The following is a 20,093-nucleotide window of genomic DNA, read 5'->3' on the forward strand; positions in this document are numbered from 1 at the left end:
GCCAGGCTGGTCAGACCCCACCCATGCACGACGAAGTCATACACCGGGCCTATAATACACACACACACACACACACACACACACACACACACACGCACTGAGAGGCCAGATTATTATGTGTTTAGAGATCATAATAATCTGGCCACTCAGTATGTATTTAAGAGAAAAAGATAAATATAATCAACTTCTATGTGCCAGGTCTAAGGCTTGTAGGATATGGAAGAGAACAAAAGAGACAGAGATCCCTGCCTTTGTGAAGGAGATTTGGAAGACTAAGAGATACTGTGGGGGAGGTTTCTGTTAAACATTTAAAAATAAAATTTGTTATATTTTATTGTCTGCATAAATTCTGAAATGCTTCATTAAAGCCAGGATGGTTGTTTTAATTTTTTGTTGTTGCTAATCCTCATCTGAGGATATTTTTTCCATTGATTTGGTGCCAGGCCAACGCCCTAACCACTTAGCTACACCAGCCAGGGCATGTAATTTTGATGTGGTTGTGAGAGGATGCAAGTACCGCATTTATGTATGCCACCATCTTGACCTAAAATAGTTTAACTTCTTTTTTTAATTTATCTTTATTGTTCAAAGTACTACAGATGTGTCCTTGTTTTTTCCCACTGACCCTCTCTCCACCCCATACCCGCCCCTCCCAGGCCTTCACCACACTATTGTTATGAGTCAGTGGTTATAGTGTCCGCCCATACATCCAAAGGGCTTGATTCCCAGTCAAGGGCAGCAACGTACCTAGGTTGCAAGTTCAATCCCCAATGCGGGAGGCAATCAACTGATGTGTCTCTCTCACATCAATGTTTCTTTCTCTCTCTCCCCTCAATCCCCGATCCACTCTCTCTAAAAATCAATGGAAAAAATATCCTTAGGTAAAAATTAACAAAAATAATAATAATAATAATAATAATAATAAAATAAAATAATCATAGGCTTGTTAAATCTGAATGACTTCTTTTACTTCTAAGTTCTTGATTTTCTTCAATGTATCAATTTTTTTTAAGAAAAATGTATTGAGCACCTAGTATGTGTCATACGGTTTTAAGCAATGCAGAAACAAAAACAAAAAAGAAAATAACCTTTCAGAATATTAAATACTAAAATCTAGAAAAGGAGAGAAGGCAAACATGTGTTAGGTTTCTGACCAAGCACTGTGGGGGCAGAAAAGACATATCTAACACAGACTTGTTGGGAAGGTCAGGTGAAAGAGTATTTCACAGAGAGGATACACAAGCACAAACTTATAATAGATGAGAAGTTATATATTATTATAACTTTGAACAGAAAAAGATTAAATAGATAAAATACTAATACACTCTAAAAAGAAAAAAACACTCTGTTCATATCTAAGTCTATGAAATACTATAATAAAAATAACTGTAGAATTAAGAATTCTCCAAGTCTCTCGTTTATAAGGCCTTGCGTGGTCTGGACTTCTCCAACTTCATCTCACATCATTTTCCTCCTAGCTTTGTTTGTTCCACTAATACTACAATCTTTCAGTTACTCATATGCCATATCCTTTCCTGACTTAGAAATCTTTATTCATTCTGCTTTTTTGTATAAAATGCTCTCAGCTTGCCTCTCCACACCACTCACTTTTTGCCTTTTTAAACTATTACTCCGAGGTTCAATTCAAATGTTCACTTTCCCAGAAAAACTGCCCCTGACCTACACTAAGTAAAATATTCTTGTATACTTCTTTAGCACTACATTTCCCCCTTTAATAAAACTCATGATCCTTAAATCCTCATTCATTGGATGCCTTCACCAATGTCTTACAAACTCTGAGGGCAGAAACTACAACTATCTTCTTCATCACTCCTAGACATAAGCACATAAAACTCAATAAATATCTGTTGGACTAACTGCACGTGACAGTTTTAAACTTAGGAATCAATGTACTTTAAAATGAGCAAACTGGACTCTCAGAAGACTCTCAGAAGGTTCCCCTCCTGACTCAGGTAAGGAGGGCAATCACACCTTTCAACAATGTCATTTCAATTACTAATATAAGACTGAATAATACTGCATTTTTACTTTCAAAAATAGAAAGGATTTCATATAGTTTTACCATTCAAAAATAAATAAAACATTTTGTACTAAGAACTTACCAAAATGTTTTTCTTATGTCGTTTCTCTTTTATATGTTTATGAGCTCCCTGGATATTTTCAATGTGAATTAAGCAAAGTTTGCATAGATACCGGCAATTGGTATATTCTGGTGAGCGCTGAAAAGTTAAAAAATGACATTTTCAAAAAACAGAGAAGTAAATTTTTTATTATATATGTGAATGGCATAATTATGTAAATATAAGGAAAACATAAGCATTGTAGGAATGTTTTTAATAAACAAATCAGTACTTATAAACCCAAGATAGTTGTCCTTTTCAAAATAGTCATCATAGATCATATACTAATTTCAAGTAATACCATGAAAATACTAAATACGGACTGGTCAGTATGGCTCAGTGGTTGAGTGTCGACCCAGGAGGTCAGGGCACATGCCCAGGTTGTGGGCTCGATCCCCAGTAAGGGGTGTGCAGGAGACAGCGAATCAACGATTCTCTCTCATCATTGATGTTTTTTATCTCTTTCTGAAATCAACAAAAATATATTTTTAAAAGTACTAAATATATTTGGTACATATCTAATATAGACTTTCGAATCCAATGTGAAATGAGAAAGGTAGTATCATTACTAAGTCTTATTCCAATGCTACCCCCAAAATTGGTTTCAAACTTTCAGTCTTTCTTATTATCAAATAAGAGATTCAAAAAATAGAATATAAAAATAAATAAATAAATAAATAAATAAAAATAGAATCTACCCTCAAATAAGAGATTCAAAAGAATGACTTGCAAATATGGAAAACAATTTCAAAAGCTGAATTCCAAAAACACTCCAACTAATCACAATCTCATGGGAATAAATGGATAACCTCTTGAGGTTATTACTCTGAAGGAAACAACTGACATGTAAAAAGTATCAGTCATAGTACTTTAGTCATACTCCACATATATACTCTTGAAATAATAAAAAACATCGTAATTCCAAAGTACTTGTTATGTGCCAGGTTCCTTGCTAGGTGCTTCACATACAATGTGACATTTTAATTCCCTAACAATCCAATTTTAGACTGGCATTATCTTCATTTTATAGATGTGAAAACAAAAGCTCAAGTAGCTTGCAGCTTTCAGAAGAACACATTAAGTGGGAGATGCTGGATTTAAATTCATGTATTTCTGAATCCAAAGCCAACTCTCTACCCATAAGATTACACAATAAAAATTATAAAAATATTAAATATGTGCTGAATTTTAAAAGTTTCCATTGTCTTACACTGAAATTCCAGCAATGCTCAATTTTTATCTGACTGATCTTCAAAAGGCTACAACTCCTGACATAAAAATTCTCACTTCAGAATATTATGTATATGATTTCCTTTAAATGGGAATCCATCCCAAATATAGCAATAGTCTTGCTACAGACTAAAAAATAAACATAGCCATCATGTATTCAGTATCTACCAACCTTAAAATAACTCTATGAGGACTCCCCATTTTACTGACACAGCAACTATATCTCAAGGATTAAATAATTGCCCACTGCAACAAGTAAGTAAGAAAGTTCAGCTCAACATAATCATTCCAATTCTTTAATAAAAGAAATTCTTTCAAACCTGTCCTTATTGGAGTATGAATTAAGCCTCACAGAGACTTCTATTTCTTAAATTTCCTATCACAACTAATTCTTAATTCACCAACTATTTTTTTAAATATACTTTTTATTAATTTCAGAGAGAAAGGGAGAGAGATAAAAACATCAATGATAAGACAAAATCGCTGATTGGCTGCCTCCTGCACACCCCCAATGGGACCAAGTCCACAGCCCAGGCATGGGCCTTGACTGGAACAGACCCCTGACCTGGTTCACAGGTTGATGCTCACCCTCCGAGCAATGCCAGCCCGGCCACCATTTTTCTGAGCTTACACTATGTATCAAACACAGTACATAAACAAAAGAAACCAAAATTCCTGTCCTCATGAATGTACATCCAAGTGTAGGGAAACGTATTAAACAAATGTATAAATAAATAAATAGGAACATGGGAAGAAGTGTTACCTGCTTTTTAAAAATAGGGTTGTCACTTAAGACATTATTGATAAACTGGCTTAAAGAAAGTGAAGGATTAGTTGTGTGGATATTTGGAAAGAGACATTCCAAACAGAGGAAAATGTGAATGCTAAGGCCTTGAAGTAAGAATATGCCGAATATATTTGAAAAATTTAAAAAAAAATTTGGAAGATAATGGAGGCTAGATCATAAGCCCCCTGTAAGGACTCTGGCTTTTATTCTAACTGTAAGGGTGAGGCATTGAAGGTTTTTGAGCAAAGAACTGCAAGATCTAATCAATATTTTAAAGGAATCACTTGTCTTCTATATTAAGAATAGAAGCAGGAAGAACTTATTGTTGCAATAATAGAGAAGAGAGATGATGTTGCCTTGGCTCAAGGTTTAAGAATGGTGGAAGTGACTAAAAAAGTTAGATTTAGGAGTTGAAAGCATAAACACAGAATATCTAAATGCATGAATATTGATGAGGTCTCTGAAGAAGTCATGTAATCACTCATAATATGAATTTTCCAATTGTAAAATGTTAACAGACAAGGATACATCTGGACTCTTTTAGTAAGAAAAGCTTGAAAGAAACTGAATGGGGAGTCAGTAGGTTTGGGATGACATTTCAATTAACCTTGGATAATTCTCTAACACTGGAGCCTGCTTCTATATAGGTCCGTAAAATGAAATAAAAACTGCCCTATATCGCCGAAACCGGTTTGGCTCAGTGAATAGAGCATCGGCCTTTGGACTCAAGGGTCCCAGGTTCAATTCCAGTCAAGGGCATGTACCTTGGTTGCGGGCACACCCCCTGTAGGGGGTGTGCAAGAGGCAGCTGATCAATGTTTCTCTCTCATTGATGTTTCTAACTCTATCCCTCTCTCTTCCTCTCTGCAAAAAATCAATAAAAATATTTTTTTTTAAATTGCCCTATAGGGCATAATAAATAAATTCCACATTAGCTAAACTCTGTTCAGTGCTTACCACATACCAGCACTGTGCCAAGAACTTTACTTATATTACCTTATTTAATCCTTATGATAGCCCAATGAGCTAAGTGTCAATATTTTCATCAAATCTATTTTAATGATGATGAAATTGAGGCTTAAAGAGATTAAATAACTTATCCAGTGGTGTTAAATCACTAAGTGACAAAGCTAGATAGAACCAGTGACTCCAAAACCCATACACTTTAACCACTAAGCAAACTACCTCTAATTACTGACCAATTATGTACAATGTATTGTATCAGGCACAACAGTAAATAACATAAAAATGTTCTCACCATCAGGAAGCTTCTAGTTTCAGAGAGACAAATGAAAATTGTTTAAAAATTCCTTTATTATGGTTATATTTTATTTGATCACTAAACAAACACACTAATAACCCTTCTTAAAGTTTCTGCAGACCAACTAAAATAATAATTGCTGGGCATGGAGATTGTAAGTATTTCCTAGTCAATATTTAACATTTGCTATAGGGAATTTTACCTTTCTAATCTAATTGTTTGGATTTATTCCTTCTTTGGTACAGGTTAAAAGCTCAGCCAGTATTGCTCAATGGTTAAGTGTCAACCAACCCAGGCACAAAGAGGCCACCGTTGGATTCCTGGTCAGGGCACATGCCCAAGTTGTGGGCTCCATCCCCAGCAGGGTGTATGCAAGAGGCAGGGATCAATGATGTCTCTTATTGATGTTTCTCTCTCTCTCCCCCTTCCTTTCTAAAAATCAATAAAAACATATTTTTGAAAAATCACATCTTTACTCCTCAATTAGATAATCTATGAGTATAACTGTGAATAAAAGGACCTGATAAAATAAAAAAATAAGTCGGTAAGAATATTCTTAATGAGTGTCTAAAGCTGGCAGAGAAAGACGTTAATTAAGAGTACTGTATTGCCCCAGCTCAGTGGTCGTCAAACTGGGGCTCGAGAGCCACGTGCGGCTCTTTGGCCCCTTGAGTGTGGCTCTCCCACAAAATACCACGGCCTGGGGAGTCTATTTTGAAGAAGTGGCATTAGAAGAAATTTAAAAAATTTGGCTCTCAAAAGAAATTTTAATTGTTGTACTGTTGATATTTGGCTCTGCTGACTAATGAGTTTGCCGACCACTGCCCTAGCTGATCTGGCTCAATGGATGGAATGTCTGCCTCCCGACTCAAGTGTCCCAGATTCTATTCCAGTCACAGGCACCTGCCCCCGTTGCAGGGTTGTTCCCCAGTAGGGGGCGTGGAGGAGGCAGGGGATCTATGATTCTCATCATTGATGTTTCTCTCTCTCTTTCCCTCTCCCTTCCTCTCTGAAATCAATAAAAAATGTTTTTTTTTGTTTTGTTTTGTTTTTTAAGAGTATACTATATTGAAAACAAAAGGCTTTGGAGGGCTTGAGAAACAAAGGTGTCAGAAAGAAAAGGATTATAGACATCACTGCTGGTATTGGCACAATGATTTTCATCATTGCTGTTTAAACTCAACAACAAATAAAATGTTTTCATGCTCTAAAGCACATGTGTCAAACACAAGGACCGCGGGCCAAATCCGTCCCGCCAGGCCTTGCAATGTGGCCCGCACCGCGCTGTCATCACTGCACTCCGCTGCGTTTCCATCACAATGACAGTTTATGACTGTTCAGTAAACCATTTGGCCTGCGATTTAGACTGGATTTTAGATTTTGGCCCCTTCTCTGATTGAGTTCGACACCCCTACTCTAAAGCATTTCTTTCACCCCACACGATTCTTTCTTACTACCATCAAATATCCATTCCACCCCAACTTCTTCCTTCTCCCAAGAACTGATTTTCTCTTTTTTTTTTTTTTAACACGTTTTATTGATTTTTTTACAGAGAGGAAGGGAGAGGGATAGAGCGTCAGAAACATTGATGAGAGAGAGACATCGATCAGCTGCCTCTTGCACACCCCCTACTGGGGATGTGCCCACAACCAATGTACATGCCCTTGACTGGAATAGAACCTGGGACCTCTCAGTCCGCAGGCCAACGCTCTTATCCACTGAGCCAAACAGGTTTCGGCAAGAACTGATCTTTTCTGCTTTGTATCCTATGTATCCAGTCCCGTTTATTTTTCTTGAAAACACATTTTTCACATTTTCTTTACACATCCCATATAATTTACCTACACCACCCTTCCCCAACCCATCAGATCAACTCCTAATCACTCCTTCTGACTCAGTCCAAATGTCATCTTCTTATAAAACATTCCTCAATTTTATACTCTATATCACAACTCAAGTTGGCCACTCCTTTGTCCAAGATCCCGTTTGCAAACAATACTGTTATTATTACTATTATTATGGTTTGCTTATTATGTCTTTTTCTAATTAGTAAACTCCTAGAAGAGCAGTATTATGTTTTTTAAAATGTCACAGATATCCCATTTCAACTTTTTATCACCATATCATGGCATATGAAAGGCACTCGATGTTTATCTTGACAATGCAGAGCCAGAATAGCCACCAATTCTAGGCTTTGGAAAGAGAAAGACGAAAGACAGAGCTAAGTAAAACAGCAAATTGAAAAGAAAAAAAAATTCTACTAGAATCTGGTGAGACTAGCTGCACAGCCTACCTCTTTCCTACATTATGGACCTCTACTCCTTAAATTCTTCTTATTTTCATAGGGTGACTCCTCCGTCATAATTTTATTAATAAATAACTCAGAATTGCATTCTTCAATTTAGCTATGACTTAATTTTTCTAAACTATACAAAATCATACCATTTCTTTATTATTTATCAAGGATGACCTATTTCCTTGTATACATACTCACAATGCCCCAAGTATCAATTTGTGAACAAATTAGTTTACTATTCATTCCTGTAATACCTAGCAATATTTTTATTAAGAATGTGTATTTTTAGGTTAAAAAGTTAATTAGTACTCAGGAACAAGATACCAATGGCTAGAATAACTCCTGATAGATGGAGGAAGTCTAGAACCTCATGTAGTATTCCCTAATTCGTTTCTGTCACTTCAAATAAAGAATTAACTTTGACTGGACAGAAATGTGCCATTTTCACAAATAAATTCCCAATGCCTAGCTCATTACCTAGAACATAACAAGCACTCAGTATCTATTTATGAGTAAATAAATCAAGGGTCAGCAAACTTCTAACAGAAAGAGACAAAATAATATTATGGTAACTTTATGCTTTGGCAAAAAGGAGACATTTTGCCCTGGCCAGTGTTGCTCAGGGTCTCAGGTTTGATTCCCAGTCAAGGGCCCATACCCCGTGAAGCAACCAATCAATGTGTCTCTCTCACATTGATGTTTCTTTCACTCTATCTCTCCCCTTCCTTCTTTCCCTCCTACCCTCCCTCCCTCTCTTTTCTCTCTCTCTCTGAAAAGCAATGTAAAAAATATCCTCAGGTGATGATTTTTTTAAAAATGTATTTTTTTATGCTTTGTGGGTCATATATTCTTTGCAGCAACTCTCAACTCAACCTGCCATGGTAGCACAAAAGCAGCCATAGACAAATGGGCATGGTGGCGTTCCCAAAAAAACAAGGGGCTAAATGTATTTTGCCACCATTTAAAAAAAAACAAAACACACACACACACACACACACAAAATAAATAAATAAAAGGGTAGGCCACAGTTCATCAACCTCTGGGGATGAATAAATGAAGACCGAATCATAGATGTAAGATTTGCTAAACAAAGGAAGGGAAGAGAGAAAAGAGAGAAGTAGAAAGGAATGAAGAAAGTATGGAAAGATGAATGCTATTTATGCCTTAGAAATATAAGAAAAATAACAAGAGCTATACTTGGCAAAGTAAAGTTATGAAACACACATTTCCTTCAAATAACTAAAACAACAAAGTATACTTTTTCAAGTCGAAAGATGTGATCTCTTTCTAAACGTTCTTCTGCTTGTTTCAAACCTAGCCTCTGCTCAGGTGTCAATGTAGACTCATCTATCACAGTGGCATTTTCTAAATAGTCCATCTCTGAAGAAGTTTCTTTATTAGATTCGTCAGTCTTCATTTTACCTAGAAAAGGAAGCAATCCCTTAGTTGTCATCATTAGAACTGGTCAATTAAAAAAATTAATGCAAAACAGACATTCAATTTATACACACACAGAAAAAATATTCTTTCCTTAGTTTTACAAGTTGGCATACCTATGTAAAATGTAAGAGGTATAATATATCGCATAGAAATTCACAAAGAAAAATCTACTTCATGGTCAAATGCCTATCTTATCTTGTTCTTCCAACCTACCTATCAAAAGAGACAAATGTGACTGAGACTTAGTATATAAGACTAACATAACAAAACCATTTTGTGGAATCTTTGAAGTAAATATAATAAAAAGCTCTTTTAAATCCCAAAGATTAGTCACTGAACTAAAGTCACTTTAGCAACTGCAAGCACTATACACTTGCAGATAAAAGAACATGCATACTCCAGACCACAAACCTACACCAGGCTCCTCTTTCTCTGCTTTCACTAAACCCATGGATATACAGTATATTTCTTATTAGTCTCCTAACTAGATTGTAATATCTTTAAGGCATAGGTTATGTGATTTTATCTTTGCACTAGTAGCCCGGTGCACAAAATTCGTGCACATTAAAAGGGGATTAATTAGAGGAAATAATTTAATATTGCTATTTGCCCTTTCTCTATAATAGAAGTGTTAGAGATGAAAGAAAATTAGTAAAATGTATATGAAAACCTTCCTCCTGTCAGAGTCTAGGGCACACAACAGGACCCAGGATCAAGTCCCTGCCCACCCACATGCACCTCAAAATCGCTAAGACTCAGACCCTGCCAGCCCCCCTCCCTCATTGGGCTAGATCCAGACCTAGCCAGTTTCACCATTGTCAAGCCTCAGATCCCCTGTTCTGGCACCAGGATGGGGGGCATGGCCTGAGGTCCCCAGCCCAGAACAGGGTGGAGGCTGTGCCTTGAGGTCCTGTCAAGCCCCACCAGGTGGGGGACATGGCCTGAGATCCCGTCAAGCCCAACTGGATGGGGGGCATGGCCTGAGGTCCCCCATCAAGCCCCGCCAGCCGGGGGGGTGCAGCCTCGGGTCCCCCGGCCGAGTACTGGGAGGGAGGTGCAGTCTCAGGTCCCCTGTCAATTCTCCGCTAGGCAGGGGTGTGGCCTGAGTTCCTCCAACCCAGCACTGGGATTGCACCTTGAGGTCCCCCATCAAGCTCCGCTGGGTGGGGGGCATGGCCTGAGGTCTCCTGTCAAGCCCAGCCCGGCACGTGGTGCAGCCTCAGGTCCCCTGATCCGGTGCTGGGGCGGGAGGTGCTGTCTGAGGTCCCCCGTCAAGCCCTGTTGGGTGGGGGCGTGGCCTGAGGCCCCCTGGCAAGCCTCACAGGGGCAGAGGAGGATGAAGCCTCAGTACGCTGCTGATAGCTCCTTAAGGCTCCTTATGGGAAGTTGGCCTCAGCTGTGGGTGCATCCATCATTGTGATGGAGTATGCAAATTAACCCAACCAAGATGGCTGCAGTCATGGAGCTATCAGGAGGTTGGGTTTCCCCAGTAATGGTGGAAGCCGAGCTTTCCGCACATCCTGGCCAGGCTAGGCCTCCACTCAAGACTACAAAGTTTCAATTATAGAAGATAAATAAATCTCAACAAAAATGGCAGCAGCCACAGAGCTGGAGAGAGCAGGAGGCTTGAGTCATCCCCAGTGATGGAGAAAGCCAAGTTTTCCAGACACCCTGGCTGCCTAGGCCTCCATTCAAGGATACAAAGTTTCAATTACAGAAGATAAATAAATCCCAGATACCAGGGCCGCCATTTGGGTTGCTGGGAGGCGTGGCTGGCCTGCAAACCACCACAGGCCCCTCACCTAGGCCACCCCATGACCCGGAACCCCCACCCTGATCCGGGATACCCTTTAAGGCATATCAGCTGGTTCCCACCAGTGCACCAGTCCTCTAACCTATCTAATAAAACAGCAATATGCAAATTGACCATCATTCCAACACACAAGATAGCTGGCCCCATGTGGTCAAAGGTGGCTGCCCCCATGTAGACACAAGATGGCCACCACAAGATGAACAACAGGGGAGGGCAGTTGGGAGGGACCAGACCTGCAAGGGAGACAGTTGTGGGCAATCAGGTCAGCAGGGGAGGGCAGTTGGGAGGAACCAGGCCTGCAAGAGAGGGCAATTGGGGGTGATCAAGCCTGCAGGGAAGGGCAGTTAGAGGTGACCAGGCTGGCAGATGAGGGAAGTTGGGGCGACCGGGACTGCAAGGAAGGGCAGTTGGGGGGGGAGAGGGGCGACCCAGGCTTGCAGGGGAGGGCAGTTAGGGTGACAGGAGTGGTTAGGGGGTGATCAGGCTGGCAGACAGAAGCGGTTAGGGGCAATCAGGAAGGCAGGCAAGTGAGCAGTTGTGAGGCAGCAGTACTGGACTATGAGAGGAGTCCCAGATTTGGAGAGGGTGCAGGCTGAGCTGAGGGACACACACCCCTGTGCACGAATTTCGTGCACTGGGTCTCTAGTCCTATTAATAAAAGCCTTTGTGGTCGTCACACCCTCACACTGCAAGGAGTGATCACCAGGAGGCTGTGTGCACAGCAGGCGCATGCAGGTGGGCAGGGGCTTGACACCGCATGCACGGCGTGGAGGGGGGCCCACGGCTGTGTGCGCGGTCTGGGGGTGGGGGGGTCCCACGTCTCCACGCAGCACGGCGGCGGGACCCCAGGCTCCAGCCTACCTCTCTGGGACAATCCACAGAGGAGACCTGGATGGGTGGCGGGGCCCACCTCTTAGGTGTGATCAATCTAGGAGCTCCCACACTGTGAAAGGGCACATGCCAGGTTGGGGGACCCCCCCCCCCACGTGCACAATTTCATGCACCGGGCCTCTACTCACTAAATAAATGAAGATATAAAATGTGACGTATTTATATGATGGAGTATTATTCAGCTGTCTTAGTTTAGGTTGCCAAAACAAAATTCCAGACTGGTGGAATTAAACAACAAAAAAATTGTTTTCTCACAGTTCTAGAGGCAAAAAGGTCAAGATCACAGTCCGTGTCAGCAAGATTGGTGTTTGATAGAAATTCCCTCCTAGGATTGTAGGCAGCTACCTCATATGGCCTTCCCTTGGTGCATACACTGAAAAAGATCTTCCTCTTCTATAAGGCTTCATGATTCATCAGCTCAGGACCCCACCCTTACTGACCTCATTTAATCTTAACTACCTCATAAAAGCTCTTATCTCCAAATATAATTACATTGGGAGTCAGGTCCTCAACATAGGAGTTTTGAGAGGAACAAAGGCAGTTCATAGCATCAGCATTAAAAAGCAAAGAAGTACTGCTATATATTACTTGAATGAACTTTAAAACATGATGTTTAATGAATGAAGCCATACACACAAACAACATATAATATAGGATTCAATTTCTATGAAATACTTAAATAGGTAAATACATAGAAACAAAAAGCCAATTACTGGTCATCAAGGCTGCAACAAGGGGGAATTGGATTTCCTTTTGGAGTGATGAAAATTTCTGCAATTATAATATAATAGGTAGTGGTGATAGTTGTATAACACTGTAAATGTACTTAATTACACTAACCTGTACCTTTAAAATAGTTAAAATTGGCCTTAGCTGGTTTGGCTCAGTGGATAGAGCAACGGCCTACAGACTGAAGGGTCTTGGATTTGATTCCGATCAAGGGCACATGCCTGGGTTGCAGGTTCAATCCCAAGTAGGAGGCAGCCAATTAATGATCCTCTCTCATCATTGATGTTTCTATGTCTCTCTCCCCCTCCCTTCCTCTCTGAAATTAATAAGAATATATTAAAAAATAAAAGTTAAAATGGTAAATCTTATGTATTATACCATACACAAATAAGTTAAACAGAGTTAATACTGACTCAGTAATTTGACCTGCCTCTCGGTCCCTCCCCCCAGCCATCAGGCTCTGATTGCCACATGGCAAATGAGGAACCGAGGTGGGTGGCCGTGGGGGCAGGACTGGCAAGCAGCCTAACGGGCAACCTCTTGGTCCCTCCCCCCGGCCCACAGGTTTCGATCACCAAATGGCAAACAAGGAACTGGGGTGGATGGCAGGAAATGCAGGAGGTGCCAGACCAAGGCCCATACCCAGCTGGTTGCCCCATAACACACAGGATAACCTGCGGCAGGGGAAGAGCTAGCAAGTGGGCGGGACCAGCTGATCTCTTGGTCCCTCCCCCACCTGGCCATCAGGCTCCCATTGCCCAATGGCAAACTGGGAACCCAAGTTGGTGGGGGGGTGAGGGGGAAGGGCCAAGGCTGGCTGTTGGCAGCCAGGGAAAATGGCCCTGATCGCAGGCTAGACCTAGGGACTGTACCCGCAAATGATTTCGTGCGCTGGGCCTCTAGTTCATTAATAAAGTCCAAACTCTTTATAATGTCCTAAAAGACCCTTTATCTCCAATTCTTGTGTCTTTTCAGATACAACTTTTGCACTTTCCCCTTCAATTCGCTGTTCTAGTCACAATGAAGTCTCACATTTATATCACGCATTTTTTTCCACCCAAAGTCCAAATCTCTCAATTAAATCACATGCATTCTCAACTCAAGTTTCTGACACAAATAAATTACCACTTTATCTGTATTACGCCAATCTAACTAGAAGCTTTCCTGAGGTCTGGGGTTGTGATGGGGGAGAGGGAGAGAAGAGTTCTTTTTTGGTTGGTATTTTTGGTTTTACATTGTAAACACACGCTTGTCACGTAATAAAAACTCAATACATGCATGTTTTAGAAATAAATCAGCAATATATTACCAGGACTATTTAAAGAGTATGAGAGGAGGAGGGAGGGAATAGGGAAAGAGAGGGGGGAAAGGGAAGGGTAACCAGAGGGGAGGGAGGAAACATACTGAATATATTGACTACAGGAGTCATTAAATGTATATTTGCACAAGCGTTTTACCTACTATAATAAATGCAAAGTTATTTTCTTTTAGCTTAAAGAACCACATTATTAATGTTCTTTTGAATTTCAAAGTGGTTAAAATAAAAATGGAGTAATTTAAAGAATGTTAATATAGGAACCCCCCCCCAAAAAAAAAAGACTTGTGGGATAATCTAATTTGTACTTACTCAAATCATCCGATATGTCTTCAATTCCCGATGTACTATCATCAGAATCACCAGTATTATCTGTAGATGTTTGTTGCTTCTGAGATCGTGGTGAGTTTTCCGGAGCAGATTTTTCTCCCTCTACATCAACATTCACCTTTTCAAGAGAAGTACAAGAGTTTGAAATTTTTTTTCCAATCTGCTGTAATTCTGTTTGCCTTATGTTTTCTTTCAACTGTGAACTGGGTGCCTTCTCTGCTTCTGCTGGTGAACTAGGAACTTTTTCTGATTTCATCTGAGAACTAGGTGCTTTTTCTTTCTTCTGTGAACTAAGTGCCTTTTCTGCTATTGCTGCCTGTGAACTGGGTGTCTTTTCCGTTTTCACTAGTGAATTAGGTGACTTTGTCAATTTTTCTGCTTTTGCCTGTAAACTGGATGCTTTTTCTACTTTTGCCTGAGAAACAGGTACCTTTTCTGTCCTCACAGGTGAATTAGGTGACTTTTTTGCTTTGTAATGACTTTGATCTCGAAGGACTAACCCCAAATCTTTGGGGCCTGGAATACTGGCAACATTTACTTTACATGATTTAATGTCTGTCTTTTCTATACAAATATCATTTTGCTTATTTTTTTTACTACTATTCCTATTTGGGGAGCTGATTCCAATTTCTTTTATGGTTTTTTCATTTCTGGTTTTCAAAGTTTGATTGGTGATAACTTTAACTGTTTTGTTTTCTTCAGAAAGAGCCCAAGCATTCTTCTTTGGTTCATGATTTTCATTTGTAGAGGTCTTAGACTCTTCCATTATTTGAAAAGCTGCTTCTTTCCAATTGTGATATTATAAAATAGCAGGTATCCAGCAGTTTGAATTGCTTCAAATCCAGTTTAGACAAGCAACCAATCTGTTGAATTAGAAACAAAAGACCTGTTATTTAAAATGCAAAACTCACTTTGTAAAATTTAATGAGACATTAAAAACTTTTAAAATTTGTTCTCAAACTGTAATAATAGTAAAAAAAAAAAAAAATGTTTAAGCTCTGAAAACTATATGAGAAAGAATTAAACCCACTTAGTAAATAATAGCCAAATGTTCATAAAGGAGGTTCTAATGTAATTATGGCAAAAAGTCTCAAAACAAGGGAATTTTAAAAATAAAACATTATTACTCAAAAGAATTTCAACTAAAAGGAAAATGATTGTAATGTACCACGGTTAATAGAAAAGAGAATAAACAAAGAAAATACAAGAATCTCAATCTATATACAACATAGAAAATCTATACTAATAAATGGGTAATATGCTAATTAGACCAGATGTCCTTCCAGACAAAGCCATGGTGGTGGGGCCAAGGTAGAGGCAATTAGGGGAGTGCAGTTCGGGCTATCAGGCTAGTAGGGGAGAGCAATTAGGGGGGATCAGGCAGGCAGGCAGAGGTGGTTAGGGGCAATCTGGCAGGCAGGCAGAGATGGTTAGGGGCAATCAGGTAGGCAGGCAAAGGTGGTTAGGGGAGACCAGGCAGGAAGGTAGAGTTGTTAGGAGCAATCAGGCAGGCAGGCAGATGAGTGGTTAGGAGCCAGCAGTCCCAGATAGCAAGAGGTATGTCCAACTGTCAGTGTAGGCCTGATCCTGCAGGCATCGGGCCTAAATTGGCAGTTGGACATCCGCCAAGGGGTCCCATATTCAAGACAGTGCAGGCCAGACTGAGGGACACACACTCCCATGCACGAATTTCGTGCAATGGGCCTCTAATCAGTTTATAAAGCCTAAGTGGTAAGATCTTGTCCACATGTCTTTTCTATTAAAATGCTACATATTAACCTTCTAACTTGACTCTCTAAACATGGGGATAAAATTTCAAGATATTTTCTCCAACTCTGAAGTATAAAGAACTTTAAATTCTTAAAGGTAAAAAAAAAAAAATTAAATCTATATAAACTCAGAGTTAAAAAGTGACAGTAAAATTTTGTATATTATAATGATGGTATATGTCAGTATACATTTATCAAAATGCATAGAATATATTCCACTAAGAGTGAGACCCAATATAAACTATGGACTTTAGGTAATAATTATGTGTTACTGTATATTGCTGGCTGTAACAAATGTACTACTCTGTTGCAGGGATGTTGACAGTGGGGAAGCTTTACTTTGGGGAGAAAGGGAGTATTAAAGGTACGCTGTACTTTCTGTTCAGTTTTCCTGTGAAAGAAAAAGTGCTCTAAAAAATGTTTTTATAAAAACATGATAGTAAGACTAATATCAGAGTCCTGTATTTTGTTCTAAAATATAATAGAGACAATTTTGCATTTATCAGAGAATACAAACTTATATACTAATTTAAAAGACTGCATTTTGTTAAAATATTCCAATATTGGAACTATCTTGTATACTATATCATATGGAAATCAGGATTTTTGCTGTTCACTTTGCACTTTATGCCTTAAATTCAGACCTATGCCTCTAAACAAAGATTAACAACATAAGTAAAAATTGAAGTCAGCAATAACAAACTGAACGTATAGTACTTTTGATTTTACTTGGTTAATTTATTAAATTACATATTTGGGCAACAGAATACCTCTAGTAATATAAGTATACATGATATAAACACAAAAATATTTCCTAAAATAAAAAGCTCACAACACAGGTCTTTTAGTCCCAATTACCGTATTTTTCGGACCATAAGACGCTCCGGACCATAAGACGCACCAGTTTTTAGAGAAGGGAAATGAAGAAAAAAAGATTCTGAAACAAATAGTATCCTAAAATATTTTATGTGCATTAAAACCCAACATCACAGTCATAAACACATGTAATCAACCCTGTAAAGTAAACAGCAGCATTTAGAACCATTTTAGAGCCGGGCAAGCACACAGAGACCACAGAGAGCCGGGCAAGTAAAAAAACTTTTTTTTTAAAGTATATGTGTAGGCTATATTTGGACCATAAGACGCAGGGACTTTTTCCCCCCACTTCTGGGGGGAAAAAAGTGCGTCTTATATCCGAAAAATACGGTACCAATATTTATGCCAAAGCACATTTCAAAAATAAATAAATAAAAAATATACTTAACTAGTTATCTTCACTGAAACATCTATTTGACTTGGACCCAGTTTTTATAATTCCTATTTGTAATATAGTTCCCTACATTCTCTGTCTTAATCTGTCTAGATTATCATCCTTTATTTTTTTTTAAAAACTTACTAGTTTACCTAAACTATTTTATGAAGTAAAATTTAAGTCAAAACCATACTAGATTTCACCATTAATTTTTTGTTGAACTAATATTATTTTCCTATAAAAAGCTATAGCACTTTTATACAATAAATAACCTGGGTTTTGAACATTTGAATTTATTTAATTAATACATTTTCTTTCATTACTTTTTAAATTTTTATTTATTTATTTTTAAAGAGAAAGAGAAGAAGGGAGAGACGTTGGGGGAGGGAGTGAAAGAGAGAGAAATGTCGATATGTTATTCCACCTATTTATGCAATCACTGGTTGATCCTTTTACACTCCCAAGCAGAGACCGATACTGCAATCTTGATATTAGCAGGAGGAAACTAACCAACTGAGCAACCCTGCCAGGGCTCTTTCATTATTTTTGGTAAGCTGTTTTACTGTCAAACAGTTGTCAAATAAATATATATATATATATATATATATATATATATATACACACTTTTTTTTAAAAGAAATTATAATTCTTTTTTAAAAATATATTTTTTATTGATTTTTTACAGAGAGGAAGGGAGAGGGATAGAAAGTTAGAAACATCAATGAGAGAAAAACATCGATCAGCTGCCTCCTGCACATCTTCTACTGGGGATGTGCCCGCAACCAAGATACATGGCCTTGACCAGAATCGAACCTGGGACCTTTCAGTCCGCAGGCCGATTCTCTATCCACTGAGTCAAACGGGTTTTGGCAATTCTTTTTTTTTTTTTTTTTTTTTTTTTTAATATATTTTATTGATTTTTTACAGAGAGGAAGGGGGAGGGATAGAGAGTTAGAAACATCGATGTAAGAGAAACATTGGTCAGCTGCCTCCTGCACAACCCCTACCGGGGATGTGCCTGCAACCAAGGTACATGCCTTGACCGGAATCGAACCTGGGACCGACCCTTCAGTTCACAGGCCGATGCTCTGTCCTCTGAGCTATGCCTAAATTCTTATAAAAATTGCTGCAGGTTCCTAATTAAAAAAACAACAACAACGTACTATTTCTGAAAGATTAGTTTTACCTAATACAATAAATGAAATATTTTAAACTTCTAATACTATTCTACAATAAAGACTCTTTAATAATTTTATAGCTGTCTTCTGACTGACAAAGACCATAAATAATAAAGATTTACTACAGCAACACTGATCCACAATTCTGTTTAATAAATCTTTATGGACACTGCAGCTGGGAGGATAGGGAGATATGGGGGAGATAAGAGATCGACCGAAGGACTTGTATGCATGCATATAAGCAAAACCAATGGACGAAAAACTCTGGGGAGGGCATGTATAGGAGTGGGGGGTGGGGGGAAGCCCAATGGAAAGATATGAACACATATAATATAATACCTTAATAAAAAATCTTTATGGACACACTATTACCCCACTCAATAAAAAGAAAACTTTACATATCAAGATTACATATATAAATAAAAGCTACAAAGGTTTTTTAAAATTAACATATACTTAATATAAGTAAATGCTAGTAAGGAATACAAGATTCAGAAAATTGCCAGGTTTCATTTTAAGGGAATAATTTGTTTCATGTAACTAAAGTTACATTTACATTTTTAATAGGAAAAATGTGTTATTAAAAAGAAACCAAATTATATATTTATTTTCTAATCTTCCCCACCTTTTCTTATAAGAGTAGCAAATGCCCTATTGCCTCAAAAAGAAGTGTGATAACTTTATAGAAAAAATTTCTATACCCCGGTGAGGTAGCTTAGTTGGTTAGAGCATCATCCAATATACCAAGGTAGTAGGTTTGATCCCCCATCAGGGCACATACAGGAATAAACCAATGAATGCATAAGTAGAACAACAAACCTCTCTCTCTCTCTTCTCTCTTTCTCTCCCTCTCCCAAGAAATTTTTAAAGACACTTCTGAATTCTATAATTATACGGTAATATGCTAATTAGACCAGGTGGACCAAACATCTTCCAGACGTCCAACTTCCTTCCAGACAAAGCCACTGTGGCAGGGGCTGAGACAGAGACTGTTAGGGGTGATTAAGCTGGTGGGGGAGCAAGCAGTTAGGGGATGATCAGGCCGGCAGGGGAGGACTGTTGAGGGTTAGATTAAGCTGGTGCAGGGGAGCAAGCAGTTAGGGGGCGATCAGACCAGCAGGCGAGGCAGTGATGACAACTGATTACTGGGAGTGATGACCAGCAATCCGACATCCCTTGAGGGGTTCCAGATTGGAAAGGGTGCAGACTGGGCTGAAGGACACCACCTCTGTGCATGAATTTCATGCACTGGGCCTCTAGTCCTATATAATACAAGGCTAATATGTGCAAATTGTCCCCTTGAAAGTTTGACCGTCTGGGAGTTCGACTGCTTGCTGTAATGTGTGCAGACCACCAGAGGGCGGTGTGGAATGAAGGAAGGTTTTGACCAGCAGCTGGCAGTCGGGGGAAGGCAGGCTCCAATCACCAGCCAGGCCTAGGGATTCTACCCGTGCACGATTTTCAGGCACCAGGCCTCCAGTGTATTTAGAAAACTACCAAGTTTTTAGGACCAGACAGTAGCACGCATGATGATGAAGTTAGCATATGAACTGGGAATGTAAAATGATGTTACATTTGTGTACCAAGTAGAGTTTAGACTTTACGATAGAGAAGCCATACATCCTATACAATAAAAGCCTAATATGCTAAGTGTCTGGTTG

General features: G+C 39.1%; 1 protein-coding gene across 8 annotated transcripts in view; it reads right to left on the minus strand.

Moving 5' to 3' along the window:
• Window positions 1–20,093, minus strand: part of TUT4 (terminal uridylyl transferase 4) — a 96,211-nt gene that overhangs the window by 62,272 nt on the left and 13,846 nt on the right. For 7 of the 8 annotated variants that reach the window (XM_036447227.2, XM_036447230.2, XM_036447226.2 and 4 more), the window contains exons 2-4: window positions 14,216–15,096; window positions 8,974–9,137; window positions 2,124–2,240 (exon numbers count right to left, since the gene is read on the minus strand). In XM_036447227.2, the coding sequence (XP_036303120.1) occupies window positions 2,124–2,240; window positions 8,974–9,137; window positions 14,216–14,999 (1,065 nt within the window). In that variant the 5' untranslated portion in view covers window positions 15,000–15,096. The remainder of the gene's footprint in view (window positions 1–2,123; window positions 2,241–8,973; window positions 9,138–14,215; window positions 15,097–20,093) is intronic. The other variant, XM_036447231.2, reaches the window with a different exon arrangement.

This window comes from Pipistrellus kuhlii, unplaced genomic scaffold (genome assembly GCF_014108245.1).
Source record: "Pipistrellus kuhlii isolate mPipKuh1 unplaced genomic scaffold, mPipKuh1.p scaffold_m20_p_2, whole genome shotgun sequence".
NCBI lineage: Eukaryota > Metazoa > Chordata > Mammalia > Chiroptera > Vespertilionidae > Pipistrellus > Pipistrellus kuhlii.